Source organism: Haemorhous mexicanus, chromosome 7 (assembly GCF_027477595.1).
Source record: "Haemorhous mexicanus isolate bHaeMex1 chromosome 7, bHaeMex1.pri, whole genome shotgun sequence".
Classification (NCBI taxonomy): domain Eukaryota; kingdom Metazoa; phylum Chordata; class Aves; order Passeriformes; family Fringillidae; genus Haemorhous; species Haemorhous mexicanus.
Window position 1 is genome coordinate 35,846,655 of NC_082347.1, and position 21,465 is coordinate 35,868,119.

The window sequence follows — 21,465 nt, forward strand, 5'->3', positions numbered from 1 at the left end:
CACAAACCTCTCCCAGCTGCCACAAGGGCCTTGCAACACAGGAAGCATAAGCAATGTGTGAAAATACAGGCGGCCAGTGGTGTCATCCCAGAGTTTTTTCCTTTTTTTTGTGACACTAGGAAAGCTTGGGGCCAAGTGTTGGTGTTCAGAGCTCTAGAGGATCAGCTTTGTTCTGAGCCACTGGGCTGTAGGTGAGCTGCTGCTGCTCAGAGCCATGCTTTTATCAAAATACATATTCAAGATTTGCATCTACCTTCAATTTCCAAGGCAAAACTACAGTATTCCCTTTATCTCACCTGATTTTTTCAAATAAGTTCAATACTCTAGCATTAATAGGAGATAAAGCATTCAGAATAATGAACTTCACCTTCTTCCCTTTAATTCTGCCCATTACTTGTGAAGAAAATCTGGCTGTCCCTAAGGACTCCCCTCTGCCTTCGGTTACTTTCATCATCTGCTTTAAAACTCCCTTTTCTAGTGCTATTTGCTTCAAATACTATACTCCATAAATCTCCAGCTCACAAAACCAATAGTTAATATTAGCTTTGCTTGCTTTGAGTGATTTAATTAACAGCCAGAATGTATTATGGAAAATGATAAATATTTATAACTTCCAAAACATTCTTTTATTTGCTGCTGTGTGATACTGGAAAGGATACACTAAGGTAAATTGAGTTTGTCTCAATTCAATTTAAATTTGTTCACTTGACCAGAAAGAAAACACTGGAGTTAAACAATAGAAATATGAAGTACATCTCTTATTCTTGGCTCTGGCACTCAAATACTGCAGGTAAGATTCTCCAATGAGCTGAGTGGTCTTTGTCTATACGTATTAGCAATTCTCTAGAGGATGGAAAACACTAAGCTACTTCCAGATGACCTCCATCCAAGCTAAGAAATTCATTAACCATCTTCAATCTAAAATTGAAATGAGAGCAACAAAAATGTTGCTTTTACAGTTTTATACACTTATCCTTCTATGAAAGCCATGGTAATTTATATATTGCTGCACCTGAAACACAGTTTCTGAGATTCCTTTGGAGAACATGATTCTCAGTGAGTGTTTTGATTCTCTTTTTCCTACCTATGTGAATGCCACTGCTACCAAAAAGGATTTATGTCCTTGATAATTCTCAAGCTGACATTTATAAAACCACTGGATGTGTTCACTTGCTCATTGTCAGAGGCAGCTGCAAAAGCCAGACTTTTCTTCCTGCCCACTAAAATCTACTTTCCTCTGAAAACACAGAAACAGGCCCAGAAAAAATTACCATTCCTAAAAGGAGCTACATCTCAAAAGCCTACAATATGGGTTAGAAATTACTTTTGCTATTAATTCTGATTTGTTGTACTAGCCTACATTAATTTAATCTCACCAGTGTGATTAAAAATACTCACTGAAATACACAGACAGTGAAACTCAGTGGCACTGTTTCAGCACTCACACACAAAGACTGACTCTGTGGAAATAACAGCAAAATATTTGAGCATATCCACAAATCCTGGTCTCCTAAAAAATGTTTCAGAGGGGTCTGATTGCCACACAAAGATGTCCATCAGATTCTGAAGGTGTCTCATCATAAACTGAGGCACCAGTTTCAGTGGCTGCTTTGCATTTGAGTTTCATGCCAGAATTTTGACACGAGGCACATGAGGGCACATGACATTCCTTATCTCTTCTCCTTGGCTCCCCAAACTCACTATCCCAGACCTATCTAATGAGCTGCTTTGTTCTGAGAAGAACAATTCATGTGTCCCATAACTGCTGCCAAACCTCCATCTTCCAGTCAATGAAGGTAGACTCAAGTGTCAAGAATGTCTTATTAGCTGGATCTCCTCTGTCTTATCTGAAATTACACACACATTGTCAGTGTAAGCAGAAATTAAATATGAGATGCAGTTCCTTACTGGCCAGTGCTTCCTCCACATTCCTCTCAGGGTTCTTTCTAATGATTATTTTCATATATGGCACTGCCTTGCACCACTCTACCAAGAACCAGACCCAGACCCAAACATTCCTGTAGGTGCCATGTGCCACAGGGAGTGACAGACACTCCTGACTCAGTTTTTCCAATGCCTTGCAGGCTGATTGCCTTACATACAATTCACTACATGGAGAAACATTTTTTTGGTGTAATTTCTGAAATATCTTCTTTCAGGCAATGCACATATCTCAGGACCACAAATTGGCTCCTTACGTGAACCACAGACCCAGCCCAAGTTACTTCCTGCCCTCAGGCACTTGCACTACTCCCTGATTAAGGATGACAGTGTTCCTACCCAGGTGATTATGGCAGCACCCATCCTGCAGATAGCACTGCAGGGACTTGAGGGCTTGCTCAGGAACTGAAAGAACTGGGTTCTGACATGGCTGTGACTCACAATCTCCAGAGCACAGAAGAGAATCTGGGATTTACATGACGGACAAGGCATGAAAACGATGAATGACATGATTATCATAACCCTATCCTTCTCCTGGAACAACTTTAAATGAAAGTGCCTGTGGTTTCTCTGATCTAGGTGGATCACAATAATGTCAGTTTACACCAGCTATATCCAGAGCATGCCAGCTGATAGAGAGCTTGTTACAGAGACACCTAAAGTGTAAATCCCTCATGGCCTAAGAGGACATAGATTAGACAAAATGGTAGTGGGTAGACAGAGCTTGAGGAACTGCACTAGTAAAAACTCAGATACTTATATTGCCCCTAAGTTGTAAGACTATTTTTCCTATTCCTTTTTTTTTTTTTTGTTTTAAGAAGCTGGTCTTCCCTTGATTAAAAAAAAAAAAAAAAAAAAAAAAAAAAAAAAGAAGTTTGATTGTATGAAAATGTACCAGGGCTTGTTTTGACAAGGCATGTTCACCAGGCAGCTAACAAAAAGAAGCTGGTGACTGTTGGGGGGGACACAGAGGAAGGAAATAAAGCTCCTGCTCTGAACTGCCCAGCAGTGGAGGGTCAGTCATCACCTGCACCACAAGCTCACAATAACCAGGTAACTCAGGAGAGCATTCCATGTTGGCTGGGATCAGTGTTACACACAACAACCCCTCTGAGGGGACTCAAACAGCCTCATTTTGCTTTTCTTCAAACTAACAAAACTTCAAGGGGGGGGAAATGTTGCTGAATTACACACAAGGAGAGACAAGGAAAGGCAACATCTGTTATAGCCAGCATTGAGGGGATCACTCTTACAAAGGCTCTCACTCACCCCACCAAGCCTGTAATTAGACACTGTGTGGGCAGGTCTGCACCTACTGTTGTGGGACTGACTCCAAGTGAAAAAGGCCAGCAGCCACCGGGATTTGACAGGGAGCTGGCTGAACAGAGCCTGCAAAGCACCAACCCCTTCTGCATTCACAGTGGTAAGTGCTGAAAAATTGCTGGGGCTTGGGGATGAGTGCCTGTACAAGCTGTAGGTCGGGACTTCAAGGATTCCTTAGCTTAAAAATAGCCAGGCTGAGTGGTGTGGTCTGGGTGAACACGCAAAAAGCAAACAGCAGCACTCAGAGAGGGACCTGGGAGCAGCTACCAGGCTTAAAACTTTTCAATTCCAGGAAATCCCAGTAGGGGATGAGAATTTCTGGGCCGTGACAATGCAGTGCAGCTAGGAAAACAGGGTGGGTTCAGTGGGACTAAGGTTATCTGAGACTGAATATATCCCTGTTTTTAAAGGAAGAGCAAAATGACAGTATTTGCAGATGGTGGCTGGACATTTCTTTTTTAAGGGAAAATGCATTCAAGTAACAACAGAAATTAAAAAGTATGGTAAAACAGGCTACATATTTAAGCATTATTAGGAGCACTGAAAATTTAAAGGGAGAAAGAATTCTAGAGCTGTTTTGTGGAAGAATGTGAAAACTGAGACTTTTTTTGGTAGATTACTGGGTACAGGGGAACTTGATCTAGTCATTGACAAGGGTTATTCTGCACTTCAAAAATGGCAAAAGGACAACAGTGTTGGTCTTGGAGTTGACTAAGTTTAAAAGCAGCCTAATCATGTAGAAGAACAGTGGAGATCACCCAGGAAGGACAGACAAGTGGCCAGGTGGTGGCTGCAGGTCAGCTGAAGGCTCGCTGGCTACTCAGAATTGGCACAGCCACTTCCCCAAACTGAATCACTTTTGTTGTTGGTTTGTTTTGGGGTTTTTATGATGCTTGTAGTCAGATTAAATTGTCATAATTGTCTCTGTAAACTTGAATGTATGAATACCATGTAAGGTCAAGGTGAGAACCCTATTATTTAGGAAATCTGAGCAAATACTGAACAGTAGGAAGCCAGACTTGTTATTAAATATGTTTTCTTCACTGTTATCCCACAATTTCTTCAGGTTGATCACGAGTTCTAAGCAACTGACCTAAACAACTTAAATCTTACTGCACCCTCCAACATACCTACCTAACCTTTTATTGGAGCTCTTCCCACATTAAATGCCTCAAGAAAATAATCTGCATCACTATTCTGAGTCATTCAGGTCAATGTCCCAGTCCACTGTTTCAGATTCAGTTTAAGAGGCCAATTGGCACTCAGAAAAATCTCCTACCCAGAGCAGACAATGTGTGTGAGCCCTGCCTTGCCATGGTTATTATTGTGTATGGGGTGCTTTGGAGGAGGAAATTTGCCAAAGATTCTTCACATCTTTGCTCTGCTGCGAAATTGATTTCTCTAATATTAAATTAGTGGGTTCCAGAGCTGTTCAATTAAGGCCGGTATCCTCCTGAAGAACTACACTGGATCTAAAAGCTGGTGAGAAAGCAGGAAAGGAGGCTGACCAATGCCAAGATGATTTTTACTTATTTTTGCTCATTTGTGCTGAAGCAGTGTCAAAGAACCTTCATCCAGGACCAGGACCCTGCATTGGCCTGCTCATGGGGAGGAGCTAGAGATGAAGTTTTTAACAATTAAGCCAATTACTCTGCTACCTGAGCTATCACACCATACCACCAGCATTTTCCTCAGTACTCTGCTCACCACTTTTGAGTATTTGATAGTTATTTGATAGTCTGCTCAAGTAGTGTGCTTGAACCACTGATAGTGGGCTGTGCCTTGGAAAAATGGTATTCTTTGAGTGCATGTATAGAGTGGGCTGAGCAACAAAATTACATTCAAATAAAGTAAAAATCATATTGTGCTTTCAGGTATTCCCATATATAATAAAGCATAAATATGTACATGATCCCCATTATGAAGCCTAAAGATACTATTTTAATTTTTTTTTTCATTTTTTTTCTTTTACCATTTAAAGTAATGTTCAATACTTGGGTATGCAATTAGTTCTCTAAATGCCTCACACTCAAAGCCATGCAAGAATTTGCTGGGAGAACAAGAAATTTAACCTACAACTCCTATATCCTAAGCATACATGTTAAACTCTGGATGGGTTCTCCTCGTTTGTATTGATTTACAATTTTAACTGAGCACTGAGCCAAGCTGCTGAAAAATAAAAAATACTTAAATAAAACAGTGGAAAGACAGAACTGCAAAGATATTCTCTGCTTAAAGACAATGCCAGTGCAGGGAATATAGGAAATATGGTTGCAGTGGCAAGGCAAGAAAAAAATTTAAAAAAAAAGAAATCATGCATCAAAAAGACCTGAAAGAAAGCAGAGAACTTAAACTTCAGTATTGAAGGGGATAAAGCAGACCTGAAAATTGGAAAGTAGTATTCTCCCAGTTTTATGCATGGAAACAAAGAATAACAAGTTCCTTGGCACTTCAAAAGTCACTACTAATACATTAGCAAGACTTTAAAGGTCTTTTCAGTTACAGCTTCCTCAAATGTTCACCTGAGATCTGCAAACATAATATGCAGCATGACAGCATTTAATTCCCCAAACACCAAAAAACAATCCTACATCCCAAAACTGAACCTTTTTTTTACTACACTTTAGCCTAGATGTCGACATTTTTTCAGTCTGAGCTCATGTCCAGTAAGACCAGTGCTGAAAGCTGGCATTTAGTGTAATGCCAGAAACTGATTCCTCTAAATCCTTTGTCAGTGATGATCCAGCATGAGCAGTGAGTAAAAACAACCCTGAAGCTAAAAAGCTAAAGAACCAAAATCATGCCTTAATTGTGGTAAGCTCTGATATATGATAATGACATGATATATGATAAGATATTATATGTTATATGACATGATGGTTCACAGCAGCAAGAACTGTATTTGTAAACCCAGGAGCTGCCTTCTAGTTCTTCCAACTAAAGCCTGAAATGTAATAATTACTCAATTTTTAATCTACTTAATCCATGCATTTAATTTTAATCTACTTAACTGTTGTAGTATTGCACGTTTATAATTTTACTTTCTTAATCAAAATATCAAGTGGCAGGGATCGTCCTAAAATCCGAGTATCGTGTAGCTTAAAATGTTGATCTTCTAAGACTGTCAGTTAGTTTGTCATATCATGTAAGTGAATTCAATTATACAACTTAATCTTTTAACAGTTCTTCACAATTTTTCTTTCATGAGTGAGTGGAGAAACTCTCCTGTGGAGAATTTAATTATTCTGCCTCGGGCTGATGCTGGACTGAAATTCCACAGGTCTGAAATTCCTCAGGTCATCCATCCTAGTTTTTTACCTAATATCATATTAATTTCCTTCAAATTATGTGTCAGGACTTTTCTTACAAATCAATAATTTTTAAAAAATTACCAATCTTTTTTTTGATAGGGTTTTTTTTTAAGAATCTCAGCTATGAGTTACTGAAGTCTAGTGATTTTTGAATTTCCAGCTCCAAGATCTATTCTACATCAGATCTAAAATTATTGTCTGAACAGAGAATCACTGTGAATTCTTTTTTTCCCTGCTGTGAATTTCACCTGGTTTTGGTAAAGATATTAAAAAAAAATGTATCTTCTTAACTCTTTCATGCATCAAATATTTTTCCTTAATTCCAATGCCCCTAAATTATACATGTTGACATTATTTTCCCTATAAATCTGTATAACTTTTAGCCATTAATTCCCAGTTACCAATATTGCTAATTTTTGCCCTCCTGTTTTCTTCTCGTTTCTTCCACTTTACCAAGTTACCCATAGGTTTTGAATTTATTCTCTATGACTTTTTTTTTTCAGCATAAAGCTCTCTAATTTTCATTAAAGAAAACAGCAGCCATTTCTGTATCCTGGTACTGCCCACCAGAAAAAGAGATAACAAGTGTTATAAGAGAATGGTGAGTAAAATTCTTCACAATTCAATACATAACAAATGTTGTTTAAAATGTTTTTTTAAAAAATCTGTTTATGGCAGTGAAATCATTGGGTTAAAATGCTAATAAAGAGAACTCCTGAGATTTGGCCTTGCTTCTCATTAAGGCTCTGTGTGCCTGCTTGTGTGCATGTCCTAAGGAAGGTGTGTGGGTACATGTGTGGGACTTAAAAATACACTGCAGACAGTCATTATGCAGACTTTCTCATATCTCCCCAGCCCTCCACTGTGGCCCATGAGTCACTGATTGAGCAACAGTGTCCTGAAGGTGACTTGATGTCCTGTGTGAGGAATCACCACTGCTCCAGTGCAGCTTTTATATGATAGAATGGCAGGCTAGCAATATTTGCAATTTTTTTTCCAGGCTGAACATCAATTTAAGAATATTTAGTGCAGGTTTGGATGTCTTCTCTGCATTGAGATGCTACCTGAGCTCAGCACTGAGCAGCCTCCTGCCAGCAGCACTGGGTAGGCTGAGCTCACATACACAAACAAGTCCTTCCAGTTTCTCTTGTTCAGCACTACGCCTCCTAAATGCCCAGGGAAAGAATTTTCAAATTGCATGCTGCCTGAACTCTTTTTACATAGTTTTTTAACCTCTTTACAATCTTTCTGTCATTAACATAGACTGATACAGAAAGGCTTCCCACTAAAAAATTATCTTCTACCCAAACTACAACCCTCTTAATTACAGAATGTATCAACACTTCACAATTGATAAAATTTCTGCTACTCCTTTTATTTCCCTAGCCACGCGTTCATTTCTATCTTCTGCCTTCAAAGGAAGATCCTTTGAAGAAATTACTGACCACTTTTATTTGGCAATGATCTCCCACATCTCCTTAAATCATTACTTTTCTTTCAGATTATGGGTCTGAAAAGTAATTCTACTCTCCTTCCTGCTGTAATGTTCCTGACAGGGACTGTCCATCTCCTAGGTGTGAGGGCTATCCATTAATATTAAGAAGTCCTATGGAGCTCTCCAATTCATCTGATGAGCCACATCAGCTGTGATTTTCCTGCACTGTCATCAGGTTCTCATCAGGATGATGGGCACCTTGACAGACATTCCAGCTGAATGGAGCTGCTCCTTTTGGCTAACAGTTGAGACCTCTCTGTTCCTGCCCTTCACCAGCTGCTTAGAATAGCTCCTGATCCTTTTCCCTCCTATTTTACTGCCAGACTTCCTCTCTGCTTTCCACTCTCCTCGAGCAGATAGTTTTCCTCTCTGGTAACTACATCAATAAATTAGATTTAGGATCAGAACTGTATTTCTGAGGAAATTTCATGATTCCTCTCAGCTCTGTACTTTGCAGCTCCTGCTCACTGCTGAGATATTCATCCTCACTCCTCTGCCCTAACACACAAACAAAACAAGCTATTACCAAACAGGGACTTCAGAGTTTATTAGAGAGTGTTCTGACCTATCCTGTTTGGCTTTGTTAGGAAACCATGTCATTACAGCCAGATAATCCCACTTCCATCAAAAACAAGCACAGAGGTGGATCACACATTCCTCCTGTCTCACACGTGTCACACAGGCTTCAGGGACAAATTCTGTAAAATTCCTAATTGTTTCTTTGTTTCTGAAAGCATTTGTAGTGTCAGAGACCTTCGGGGTGTTGTGTTTCTGGCTTTCTCACATCTGTAAAAACATCCCTTGGAGAGTGCTATGCACATAGTGAGATTATAACTACTGAATTTACCACTTTTTCTTAATATTTCTAATGAGCTATCCCAATGGCCAGGGGTGACAACTCACATTTTTGGTTTAAAAGTAAAGCAGTGTGTTGGAAATGGGATGTGGGTGCCATAGGAACCTAAAAGACAAAATTGAGAACAGTGAGGCAATCAAGAGGGGAGGAGGTGAAATTAATGGAAGTTCTGCCATGGAAAAGACCAGTAAGGAAAGTGTACAGGAAAGGAATCTGATCAAAGCTTTTCTTGCAGTGAGGGGCCTAAGCTGCCAAGAGTGCAGACTTCAACAAGTTACATGTACCACTGTGCTTGTCTCACATGTCTCACCTCTCCCACCACAGCTGGAAAAGAAATCAGGATGCTGTGATCTGATTGACTCCAGCAGCAGTCAGCATGCAATATTGTCTGTGCAAGAAATGCAGTGAACAGCAAATCTGAGTGGTGGGGAAGGATCCCTTCCCTCATCCTGCTGGGAACATTCCTCATCAAGCAGCCCAGGATGCTGCTGGCTGTGGGGCACATTTTTTATGGTCAGTTGGTGTCTGTCAGGACCCCCAGGCCTCCTTCTGGCTGATGTGCACAGACCAGTGTGTGAGGCTATTCCTCTTCAGGTGAAGGTCTTTGAATTTCACTTTGTATTACACTCTCTTTAAAAGGACAAAACACTTGAAATAAACTGCTTAACCTGTGTATTCAATTTGCTTTAGGTGGTTGGAATGTGGATTGTTGCATTTTATCTCCTTGGCAGAGCAGCAGGTGAGAAATTGTGTCTTTAAATACTGCCACTAGAAAGTGAATTCAGATGAAGTGGTACATAGCAGAGGATGACTGTTATTTTCCTTTGCATTGAAATTGTAGTATGATTTGTAGGTCATTGTAGGGCAATGTCTATTACAGTGCATGGAACTAATGCTAAAAGGCTCTGCTATGTTTAAAATTTATTTTTAAGAGCGCAAGAGATATAACTCTGTGCTGAAAATCCATGGAGAAATTCAGAGTTATGTGTCCTATTTCTATCAAGGCAATGCAAGGTCTGTCTTTACATTGCTGCTCTATACAAAGAATTGACCAGCAACAGGGTGTTCAGCACACCAATGCTAAAACATAAAAGTTGAGTGTATGTGAGCACAAGACCCACTTGATCTAGAAAAAACTACTATATTGAAGGGAATATTCACATCAGTCTTTGTACAAGGTTACCTTCATTCCCATGACAGCGACACAAAGCTTTGGAGTAGAAGGTATGCAGGAGCAATTCTAGCAAGCATTTCTTACTAGGCTGTTTTTAAAAAGGAACTGAACTAATCCTTTACAAGCCTAGAAAGTTGTGTCAAAACACTGTGTGGGTCTTTACTTGGTTTTTCCTCCTTTACTTTATTTAGCTCAGCTTGTGTTCCCACTTGAGGCAATACACACAAAGGACATATAAATGACCTCTATAAAAATTAATTTGAAGATCAGTCATAAAATTAAATCCTTAGTTTTTTGCTTTTCAAACTGCTTTAGTCTCAAATACATCATCAAGCAAGAGAATCATTCATATAAACAAGTTGTTTCTTCTGCTCTAGGTAAAGAAGTTTGCTACCCCAGGCTTGGCTGTTTTACAGATGACCCACCCTGGTCCGGGGTGCCAGGGAGGCTTCTGACAGGTTTGCCTGATTCTCCAGAAGAGATGAACATCAGCTTCTCTCTCTACACCAGAGAAACAGGAAATAACTCACAGGTGACATTTATTTTTAACATTAAAAGCTGACTAGAACCTATAAATATTTGTTAACTTGTTACAAAGTCTGTGTCAGTCACCATAGGCAAACAAGTGAGAATCAGAAGTTAGTCTGAAGGTACACTAATGAATATACTTTGGGATAAAACACAAAAAATTGTTATGAATGAACTGTAGGGCACAAGAAATTTCCTGGTATTTTCCTGAAATTTAGGATAGAGGTTATGGCAGACTACCTTTTGCATGCATATAAGTCTCTGAGGAAGGTTAAAGTACATGGGATACACTCAGCAGCAGGTGGCTCAGCACTTCTGGTGCAGATAAAATAAATCAAAATACAGCTTCCACTACTTCCCATTAAACTTTAGCATATCTATGATCTAGGACACAGCCCTTCCACACCCAAACTCCCTGAGCTCACATCATAGCCCCTGTATTTGTCTGAAAACAATACAGACAGATAACATTCTCAAGGAAAAATAGATAATTAAGTAGCTTGCAGCAGTGTGTGAAGATCAGCTCCACCCTTGCTGCATGCAGCCCTTGCATGAAGCTCTTCCAGCCTTTCTGCAGTGGCTAATGAGGAAAACAGGCTGCAGCTTGGAAGCAGAGCAGCACACTGAAGCCAAAGGTCAAGTCAGCAAAGGACAAGCTGGAGCAGGAATTGTGGAGCTGGTGGGCTGCTCCCTGGAGAAACTCATCACCTCAGGCCAAGAGACACCCTGTGACCATGTGGCACTTTTAGGTTGCTTCATATCCTGCAAAAAAGGGGTTCTGCATGCAGAATAGATGGGAGCAGCAAAAACCACAAGGGCTCAGTTTCTGCGGAAACCACAGTGCAACTGAGAAAGATGAGATTTTTGATCCCTGAGTTCCAAAAACCACAGACTTTGTCCTGTCAAAGAAGTGTCCCCCTTTAGTCCTGAGGCTATAACCTAGTTGACTTTTTAAAATGTTTAAAAGTAGGAACAGATAAAAACTTTTTTTTTTTTTTAACCTATAGGTGATCTCAGCGATAAACTCCTCAACCATCCAGAAGTCACATTTTTCCTCACATAGGAAAACCTCCTTCATCATTCATGGATTTGGCAGCACTGGAAAAACAGGCTGGGTGGTAGAAATGTGCTTGGTATGAGACAGTATCCTCTGGTTCCCATCAGCTCTCTCAGCATCCTTTAGGCATTAATGCCCACCATGCATTTTGCAGTTCATTAGGCAGTAGAAGACACAAACCAAGAATTCACACACACCAGTGTTCCCACTTAGGAAGATGCAGCATATCAAGGGCCCTTGGTCCCCTCTGACAAACCCTGCAGATCAGATCAAGGCAATAACTGAACAGAGCTGTCCCCAGCGTCTACACCCATATGCAGACATCGGGTTAGACACCAAATCACAGCTGCTCCCAGGAGCTGCAACTGAGCCTTCCTTCAGTCCAAGGGCCCTCCTGACTGTAAAGCTCAAGTTTCAGTCTATAAATACTACCCTGGCTCACCACCATTTGTTCTAGGAGAAAAACAAAGCCAACCCAAACAAACAAAGGAACACCACCAAAATTTTTGCTTTTTGTTTGATTACAGAGTCCCATGGAAAAACCATTTCAAATATGAAATGTAGAAGCTCCCACAAAACCAGCAGAGTGTACCTTGGCAGACAAGCAAGATCTGCTCTACCTGCTGCTGCTTCTGTGCTGGCAGGGAAAAGGCCAAACTGGGAAAAGACACCACTGGATTTTAAGTCACAAATTGGCAGCACTACTTCTGTTCACAAATCTGTGAACACTTTTAATCTGAAATACTGAATTTCCTTTTTCTCTTTTTTTCAATTGAAAAGAAGCTGCAATTCTTTCTGGCTCTCTACACTACAAACTCATGGTTCCCAGAGGAGAGGAGTGAGTCCAGGATGCATTATAGCTTCATTTCTGTTTTCCTTGGCATTCACCTTTAGCTGTTTCTCATGGATTAATTTTTGTTACCACTCCTTGTTCTATCTCAAACCTTAAGTGAGCCTCATTCACAGAAAACTGTAACTGCAGATTAACATGATTATTCCACTGGAAAAATCACTATTTCTGCAGGACTCTCTCCGGTACCTAAGTGACCAATGCTTTCTTTGCTGAAATAGAACCTTTCTTCTCTCCTCCAAATTTTTTTGAGTCTGACATGACTTTGACAGTTTTAGTCCCAGTTGGTAAATAAGACAGTATGCTTCTTATACAATTCAAGCTACCAACACCCCTCAATACTGTACATAGCATCTACTGTGCAGCTGTATGGCATTTCAGAAGCATTTCAGATAGAGAAATGGTGTATAAAGTAAAATATTTTTATTACAGTTTTCATAATTGATTTTTTTTTTAGGAATAGCTTGTTATATTCTGTCTTGTAAGAAGATGTGTTTCAGTGTACAGGCTACAGTGAAGAGTCCCTTTTAGTAAAGAATGAGAAACTTCATTATTATGTTACATTTTAATCCTTATTCCAGTTTAAGTTGAATCTCTGATTGCTATTTTGTTTCTTTAAATACTTTGCTTTGTGTGTTCCCACATCAGCTGTTACTGGAGGTGGAAAACATTAACTGCATTGCTGTGGATTGGAAAGAGGGAGCAAAAGGCACCTACGTCAGTGCAGTGAACAACATCCGCGTGCTGGGGGCTGAGGTTGCTTATTTCATAACAGCTCTGCAGGTAAAAGACCCTGCCTCACCTCCTGCAATTCCTCAGGGCATGTGCTGGGGTTGTGACACTGCCGCCTTGGGTTTGAACCTCAGCCAGTACGGTCAGTCAGGGCTGTACAGCTGAAATCCAGCTAATTATACTAATTACCAGCCCTGTGAGGATTTCTCAGAACCTCAAAGGACTCAGATGAAGCTGAGACTGAGGAAATGTGCCTATTAATTAGAGACAGTAGGTGGCAACATCTCCATATGATGTTAAAGGCAAGCCAGCATTCCACGGAAATGAGGCGAGTTCAGTGCTAACCAGAGTTTCCCAGCACTATATACCCGTGCCAGAAGTGCATTAATAGCTCAGCTTAGCACCACAAAAACGAGCTGCCTTACTTGATAATTCCATGTTTGCTGTCTACAGGCACCATAAACTGTGCAGCTGCCTCCTGTTCCCAAAGGCAGGTGTTTACTTTTGCACACAGAGTGCAGAACTGCTCACCTGCAAAGTTTGTGCAGCAGCATTTCCCACTGATTTCAGAAAGACTCAGGGGTACTTGGAGCAGCTGAAAAATCAGAATTTTGCACTGGACTTGACCCTGGCCAGGAGTTGTTCATCTTAAAGTGCAGCAAGAGGAAGTTCAGGGCCCATGAGGCAAAGTGCCAACCTTGCAAGACCCTGAGGCTCAAAGAACACTTTATCAAAATCTACTGTTCCTTCCCAGGAAAATCATGTGTAGCCTCACACTTTGCCTTCTGGATCTTTCTCCCCTATGTGTAAATATCAGGTCATTTGAAAATGAGTTCAGTTTCTCATTTACTGTCTCTGTTACTGCATCATGTGCAATCTAGGGCACCCTTTCTTCCCTTACAAAAATGATGCTTAGACTTCCTTGTCTTTTCCCTAATTTAAACATTTCTGGAGTAATTGTCAGAAAGGTTCAGCTGCATTGTAAATGGAAGCACTGCAGTAAAATGTTTTCAGTGGCATCTGACACCAGACAAGAAAGGCAGACAGGCCCATTCTCCAGATCTGCTTTAATTCTGGTACACACATTACAAAACCTAATGTAAAAAACTCAAGCAATTAGCAACTTTTTTGGTTTTGATTGCTACAAAATTCAATTAATATGTCCCCCCTGTCTCTCTTTCCACCTTCAATGCAAGTGTAATATCTCAGCAGTGCAAGCCTTGTACAGGTGAGACCTGGCAAAGAGGAGAATGGATGTCACCCCACCCGACCTTGGCAGAGAAAATCTTATTCATCATATGATCACATATTCTAAACAGACATGAAAAATAGACATGTCACAAAAAAAAAAAAAAGCTGCAAATTAGAATAAATAAAGAAAAAATTAAGACCATTTTTATGGAAGATGACATTAGGCATTGATTCAAATGGGAAAGATGGTCCATATTTTGTCACACAGGATAATGGAATACAGCAAGCATATGCCAACACTGCAAGAGGGAACCCTTCATCACTATGCATGTAAAATTCCAGATGGGATCATTTTTCTGTCAATTCTTAGTGTAATTTAAACAGCAATTAACTCAAGGAACTCCCCCTCTGTTTGCTATGCAGAAAGTCGGCCTAGATGTTCCCAGAGGCTCATAATGTCAGACCTTCTCTTTGCTTGTTATTCAAAGCCTGTGTTCTTATCTCCTACCACCACCACCACCACTTTAATGATCAGAAAATGTTCGGGTACTCCCCTTATGAAATCCATTTAATTGGCCACAGCCTGGGAGCACACACTGCAGGAGAGGCAGGAAGAAGGATCCGAGGCATCCGACGGATAACAGGTAATGGATAACTCTGCTCACCAAGATGTAGACCTAGCAGTGTGTGTTTAAAGGAAAAAACACTTGCAGCACACTGGTCTGTAGACTGGAATTAAATTATTGGCAGTGCTGGAGATACCTGTCATGAGAGCAGACCAAATTTATGCTTCTCAGAAGCAGGGTAATTATTACATCTTCTTTCTGTGTTTAGGTGAAGTACTCTTTAGTGGAAGGACAAGCATAGCTAACATGGTTGTAGCATTACCATCATTCACTGGGTTACATCAAGCCCCACACACAGACAAAGCAACAAGAACCTTCAGTCTTCCCTATTTACAGCTTTAGAGTCCAGTAATAAGTCCATGGGCAGTAAATGCCTCCTTCCTACTAATATAACGTGCCATTACATAATCTATTGAAAAAATATTTTACTTCTCTTGGAATAAGTTTTCAGAAAGGTTCACAAAACCATACTATTTGCATATTTTTTATAGTTTGGCTTGGAATTCATCTCATTATTGGGCTCGCCTTTTGCAAAACTAAACATCTGATTTCTTGAGTTGGCAAAAGATACATTAACGTGTGCAACACTTCTCTCTCTCCCTCAACCAATAAATGTGGGGGTTTTTTTTTTTAGGTTTAGACCCTGCTGCGCCCTATTTTGAAGGTACTCCTCCCGAGGTGAGACTGGATCCTACAGATGCAAACTTTGTTGATGTTATCCACAGCAACGCTGCTCACTTCCCTGCAGCAGGTAAGTGCTGCTGTGCCTGGGGGCACCTGCAGGGATGGGCATGGCAGCAAGACACTGACACCTTCCCATGCATGTCTCAGGGTTTGGAATGTATAACACCACTGGGCACCTAGACTTTTACCCAAACGGAGGAACTGTGATGCCTGGCTGTACTGATTTGATTCCAGAGATGCAACAAAGTGATTTTGAAGCCATCATTGCAGGTAAACATGCAATTCCAACACAAATAATATTTTACAGATGTTCAGTTCTGAGACTGAACTGTGAAAATTGCCCTCTGGGAGAAAACAGGAAAACAAAATTGCTTTTTGCCTGTTTACTCCTAAGTTAAAAGGAAGTAAGAAAAAACAAAGACTGTTTCAGAACAGTGCTCCACAGAGAACTCTGCAGGGAAAGGAGGTGTCATAGATGCCTAAGCTTTGCTTCTGTAATTTGAAATCAGATGCAAACCCCAAAAAGGCAAGAAGCAGGGGGGGTCTGCAGGTCCAAGAACCCCAGAAGGAGACTTCCCAGGCTGAGAAAGGCCAAATCAGAAGCATGATAGCACCACCTCTGGTTTCTTGCAGATGCTGTAAAGGGCATCCAACACCTCTAAGGCATGAATTAGGTAAAAGCAGTGTTTCCAGGGACTGTACATGCCTCCCTTCTGAACCTAAGACTTCTCTCTTTTCAGAGATTTTGGACAGTTTGGTGGATTCTCCATGTTCTGTTAAGCCCTTAAAACCGTAACAAATGTTATCTTGCTATGACATCTTATATATATATATATATATATATATATATATGTATGTATGTGTGTGTGTGTGTGTGTGTATATGTGTGTGTCTGTGTATATATATATATGTGTGTGTGTATATATATGTGTGTATATATATATATATATATATATATATATATATATATGTATATATGACTGTCTTCTAAAAAGGGACTACTACATCATAGCAAACCAATGCATCTCACTTGAAATCTTAGGGTAATGGTACACCAATCTCCAGACAAAACACAAAAAAACAGCAATTTCTCCTGCAAACTAGAAATTCAGACCAAAAAAAAAAAAAAATTATTCCAGGTCCATGCTGCTGTTCTATTGTGTGCCTGAGCTGTTTCCATGGTGAGACAAGGGCAACTCATGCACAGGATAATGGGAGATTGTTTTATCAAAGCTCATAAACTTTAAACTTTTTTCCAACAGATGCTACACTCTTTGGGGGATGCCACCACTCACGCAGCCATGAGTTTTATTTTGCAAGTATCCTCTACCCCACTGGATACCTTGCATATCCCTGTGACTCATATGAAGCCTTTAAGAAAGTAAGTGTTTCAGCCTGAGAAGGACTGAGGTGTAAAGCAAATATTCCATGTCTCTGGAGCAGCCAGCACTTGGATGCTGATGGCTTGGGTCCCATGGAGTGGCTGGGTAGGAGAAAGCACAGCACACAGCCGTTCCACTATTTCACTCTGGAAAAGGAATCCTGAAGCACAAATGGTGTCACCAAAATACTGGGGAGAGAAATGAAAGCTCATGGAATTCTCACCCCAAACCTTTATGCAAAGGAAATGTAAATTAGGTAGATGTATCCTACTAATTCCTACCTTTAGATCCTCCAGAATCCTTGACTGCTCTCTAGTTTGCATTGGGCACTGATTAGAGCACCTAAATACATTTATGAACGTTGCTCCTTTCATTGTCACCCATTTGTGAATGCAGGCAAGTTCCCCTTGACTACGGGGGCAAAACTGGCCTGTATTTTGCATTAGAATCTAACTGAAAAACATTTGAGCTAACAGGTTTCAGGCTATTACCATACACAGCCTCATTATTACGAAACCTGCTCATTCTGCACCCTCTTGGGTGCAGGACCCATTATATAAAACAAGTTTGTCAGGTGTTGGTGTTAAGTTAGGAAAACACACAGTACTGTGGCAGCTTTGCAAGACCAGAACAGCATCTGGAGCCTTAATTTCATAAGGGCTAGCATGAAAAATACTATTCCTAATTAACTGATGCTCTTATTTTCCCTAGGGAATCTGTTTCCCATGTCCACAGGAGGGATGTCCAATGATGGGGCACTATGCTGACAGATTCCCAGAAAAATTGAAGAGGGTAGACCAAAAGTACTTTTTAAATACAGCAGCAGATGAGCCTTTTGCTAGTAAGTGGAGCAGGTTTGTTACAGTTGTTCACAAGTTAGAAAAGTGCCTTGATGTGATTTACAGCCCTGCACCTGTGCTGCTTCTATATATAACTGCTAACAGTCTGACAGAAAATGCTACATGACTTGTGCAATGTAGCATTCAAGCTCACCAATGATAGCCTGGATTTATTTTTGGTTTTATTTATGCAGCTTGGAGACAAAAAGTATTTATCAAATTGTCTGGTGTAAAGAAAACAAGGGGAGACATAAACTTGGTTTACTATGACACACAGGGGAACTCAAAAGAATATGAAGTGGCCAGGTAAGTTAAATTAATATTTTTCTGCAGTATTTAATGGTGTTAGCAGTAATCTACATACTTTCCACACATTTAAGCAGTGTTAACATTCATCCTGCATTGCAAATATTCTGCTTCACATCAGATAGGAAAGAAGTTTTTACTTAAGTAAGAACCATGAGGGCAGATGGATGGTTGTAAAAAGGAAGTGGAAGGCATCTCCATTTCCATGAGTTCTGTGTTTCTGAACTCCAAGTGAGTGATCCCTGCAAACTCAGCACACAAGGCCTCTGGGGACAGCCCCAGTCTCACTCTTGTCACCTCCCCATGGCCTCCTGTCACAGGCACATTTAAAGTGTTCTGTACTGCTTTTCATCCTCTCCTCAAATTCACAGCCCTGGTGCAGTGCCCTGTGCTCTTGCAAAGAACACCAAAAATGCAAATTTCTATTGTAAAAAAAGGGAAAACTTGAAAATATGTGGAGCACGTGATTTACTTCAGTGATCTCTGAACTGTTAAACTTAGTGATGCCATTTTTCCTTCAATTTGCAGTGGAGACCTCTCTCAAGATGATATTTACACACAGTATCTTGATGTTGAAATCAACCCCAAAAATACTACAAAAATTGAATTTCGCTGGAATAAAGCCATTTTCTCTCTGCTCTGGGCAAGACTGGGAGCAGAAACAGTCAATATAATACATGGAGCAGATGGACATAGGTAAGTGTATCCCATTTAGAGGTCAGAAGGCAAGAGAAAAAACCCTGTAAGGAAAGATGGAGAAAAGGTCTTAAATATGACAAATGGTTTTAATCAACAATGTGAATTTCAATAAGGAAATATACAAGGCATTGCACTTTGGACAGAAAAAAGGCAGAAAAATCAGATGTTTGCCTATGCACCAGGGAATAACTGGGAAATGTCTGGGAAAGAACACAGAAATGAAGAATTTAAAATGTTTAGCTTTTCCACAGCAAAACAGTGACAAACCAAGATAAAGGAGATTAAACCTCAACTTTTACAGCTGGTCCCCAAAAGAAGGAAATTCACCTTGTTACTATTCATAGCAGATGCTAATAATCTTTGTAATCTTTGCAGCAGGCTATTTGGAAGTGGGATTATGGGTTGGACTAACAACCCTCAAGGTGACAGCTGGCATCCTTTCATTTTCATTGGGCAAAAAGAGATAAACAGAGATAAATCTTGATTTAAGCTTTTTTTTTCCTTCCCAGGTCAACTTTTTGTGGTCATGGAACTGTGGCATATGGAGAGCCTCAGATACTTACACCTTGCTAGAGGTCCCCAAGGTCTGTACATGGCAGCTGAGTAAACCCAAACTCTTGTGCATGGAGATCTTGGCACAAAACACAATTAAAGCAAATTTAAAAAAAAAAAATTGTTGTTCCCTTTGGGTTTTTTTAGCTCTTTGCAAATACACATGTCAACGTTTATCATGTTTGAGCCACGTTTATTGTGCTTGTAACTATGGAGCCACCAGAAATCACAGATACTAAAATGCATTTCAAACACTGCACGGTCTCACTCTATCTGTTCCTCAAGGCAAGAACTGAGTTCCACCACACCGAGAGATAAATCTGGGATATTATCAAACACTCTCAAGGCAACAGATGTCCTCAGAACACCCCTGCAGGTCTGAAACACCTTCTTTCTGCAGCCTGTGCTGCTGTTCAGGGTTTTGCAGCCCCACACAGGAGCACTGCCCCCAGAAGACACTCTGGGATGGGGCAGGAGCAGCACAAGGCCAGGTGATTCCTGCAGCAGGTGAGCCAGCCCTTAGTACTGCACCTGCCTGGAAAAGGCAGACAGGGCAAAGCTCAAGTGCCCCCACTTTGGAAGGAACTAAACACTGAATCCCAGCTCCTGGATGCTGTTTCATTTCAAACACAAACATTTGCAGTGGCCTCTGAGAGTCCTGAAGAGAAACTCTGAGGAACCAGGTTTGCAAAACCTGGGGCTGACCATTTCACGTTTCAAATGACCATCACTGCTCTGCAAAGCACGGCATGAGGGAGCCTCCTGCAGCTGTAAGAGACCAAGGCAGAGGATATTTTCCCAAGTATAAAACCCAAACTCTGAGCTAATGAAGAGGAAGAAAGAGTTAATAATTTATTTACTCCCATTCCCCCATGTTTGATAAACGATATACAAGCACTTGGGCAGATAGAGTTCTAAGAAACAGAGGCAGAAATACTATGAGAAAACATTTATGAGTGTAGACATCTGAATGAATTTTTTTTTAAAGAAAAACCCCAGCCCTGTTGTATCCTTGATTAAACACAAGTGTAAAAAAATTAAAAGCATAATTAAACACAAGTCTGAGATTCAGCCAGAGACACTTGCAAATCTGAGTCCTGCAGTCTCTTTGGGGAGACTGACACATGGCAAGGAAAAGTGCACAATGCTGGGAAGCACCACAGTGTCCTGAACACCTGAAATCCAGTCCTCTGCCTGCTTCCTATTCCAGACTACACTTTCTTCAGGACTGGAGAAACATAGCTGTGCCTTAATTTATTACTTTTTTTCTTTCTTAAATCAAAACCCATCCTTCTTCCAAAGGCCCCAGCTGTGAGGCCACAAGGAGCAGAGCATCTCCTCCAGGCACAGAACAGCCTGCATGGTACTGAGGGGACTGCATCCCAGCCCTGCCCAGCCTTCCCAAAAGAGAAGCAAGCAGCTGTCCATTTATTCTGTCTCACCTGTATCATTACAGTACTGAATAAGAGCAGCAGACCAATGGAAAAAATCCTAACTCAAATCTTTTCCACCAGCTCTTCAATTAAGTGGGGGAAACTTCCCCCATGTTCCCCCCTCATTTTGAACAAGTGTTAGATCTTGTCAGTGTGCTGGGGCATGTACTGATTCCACTGACACAAACCTATTTACAGACAAAAATCCCACTTCAACTAAAGACAGGAGCACAAAGCTCTAAACCAGTATCAAAGTTGGTATCTTAATAAAAAACAAAATGTAGCTGTTTAAAGAAATGAACTCCATTATCACTGATGATAGCAGCAGAACAACTGGTATCCATTTGGTCATTCCCAGAGGTGGAGATCAGGGAACATCAATTCTGCAAACATATAAGGCATAAAGCATAGCCAAGTTGATTAAACTCTCCAAGTGGAGCCAGCTCAGACCCCATTTCTTCTTGAGTTCACTAAAGGCCTTCTTCT

The 21,465-nt window shown here is 40.6% G+C and overlaps 1 protein-coding gene across 1 annotated transcript; it reads left to right on the forward strand.

Annotated features, from left to right (window-relative positions):
* The first annotated feature begins 3,235 nt into the window (after positions 1–3,235).
* Positions 3,236–19,667, forward strand: LOC132330098 (pancreatic lipase-related protein 2-like). The gene is made up of 14 exons (XM_059852024.1): positions 3,236–3,364; positions 7,079–7,176; positions 9,617–9,665; positions 10,478–10,632; positions 11,636–11,761; positions 13,184–13,318; positions 14,994–15,102; positions 15,719–15,835; positions 15,916–16,038; positions 17,031–17,149; positions 17,862–17,991; positions 18,184–18,295; positions 18,824–18,991; positions 19,504–19,667. The coding sequence occupies exons 2-14, from the start codon at positions 7,174–7,176 to the stop codon at positions 19,565–19,567; spliced, it is 1,410 nt and encodes a 469-aa protein (XP_059708007.1). The 5' UTR covers positions 3,236–3,364; positions 7,079–7,173; the 3' UTR covers positions 19,568–19,667.
* The last annotated feature ends 1,798 nt before the right edge of the window (positions 19,668–21,465 follow it).

Bases quoted from the DNA above. Each gene is read 5' to 3' on its own strand.
- LOC132330098 (XM_059852024.1), top strand. The intron at 13,319-14,993 runs GTAAAAGACCCT...TTTAATGATCAG, and splicing joins ATTTCATAACAGCTCTGCAG to AAAATGTTCGGGTACTCCCC. The intron at 18,992-19,503 runs GTAAGTGTATCC...TTTCCTTCCCAG, and splicing joins CATGGAGCAGATGGACATAG to GTCAACTTTTTGTGGTCATG.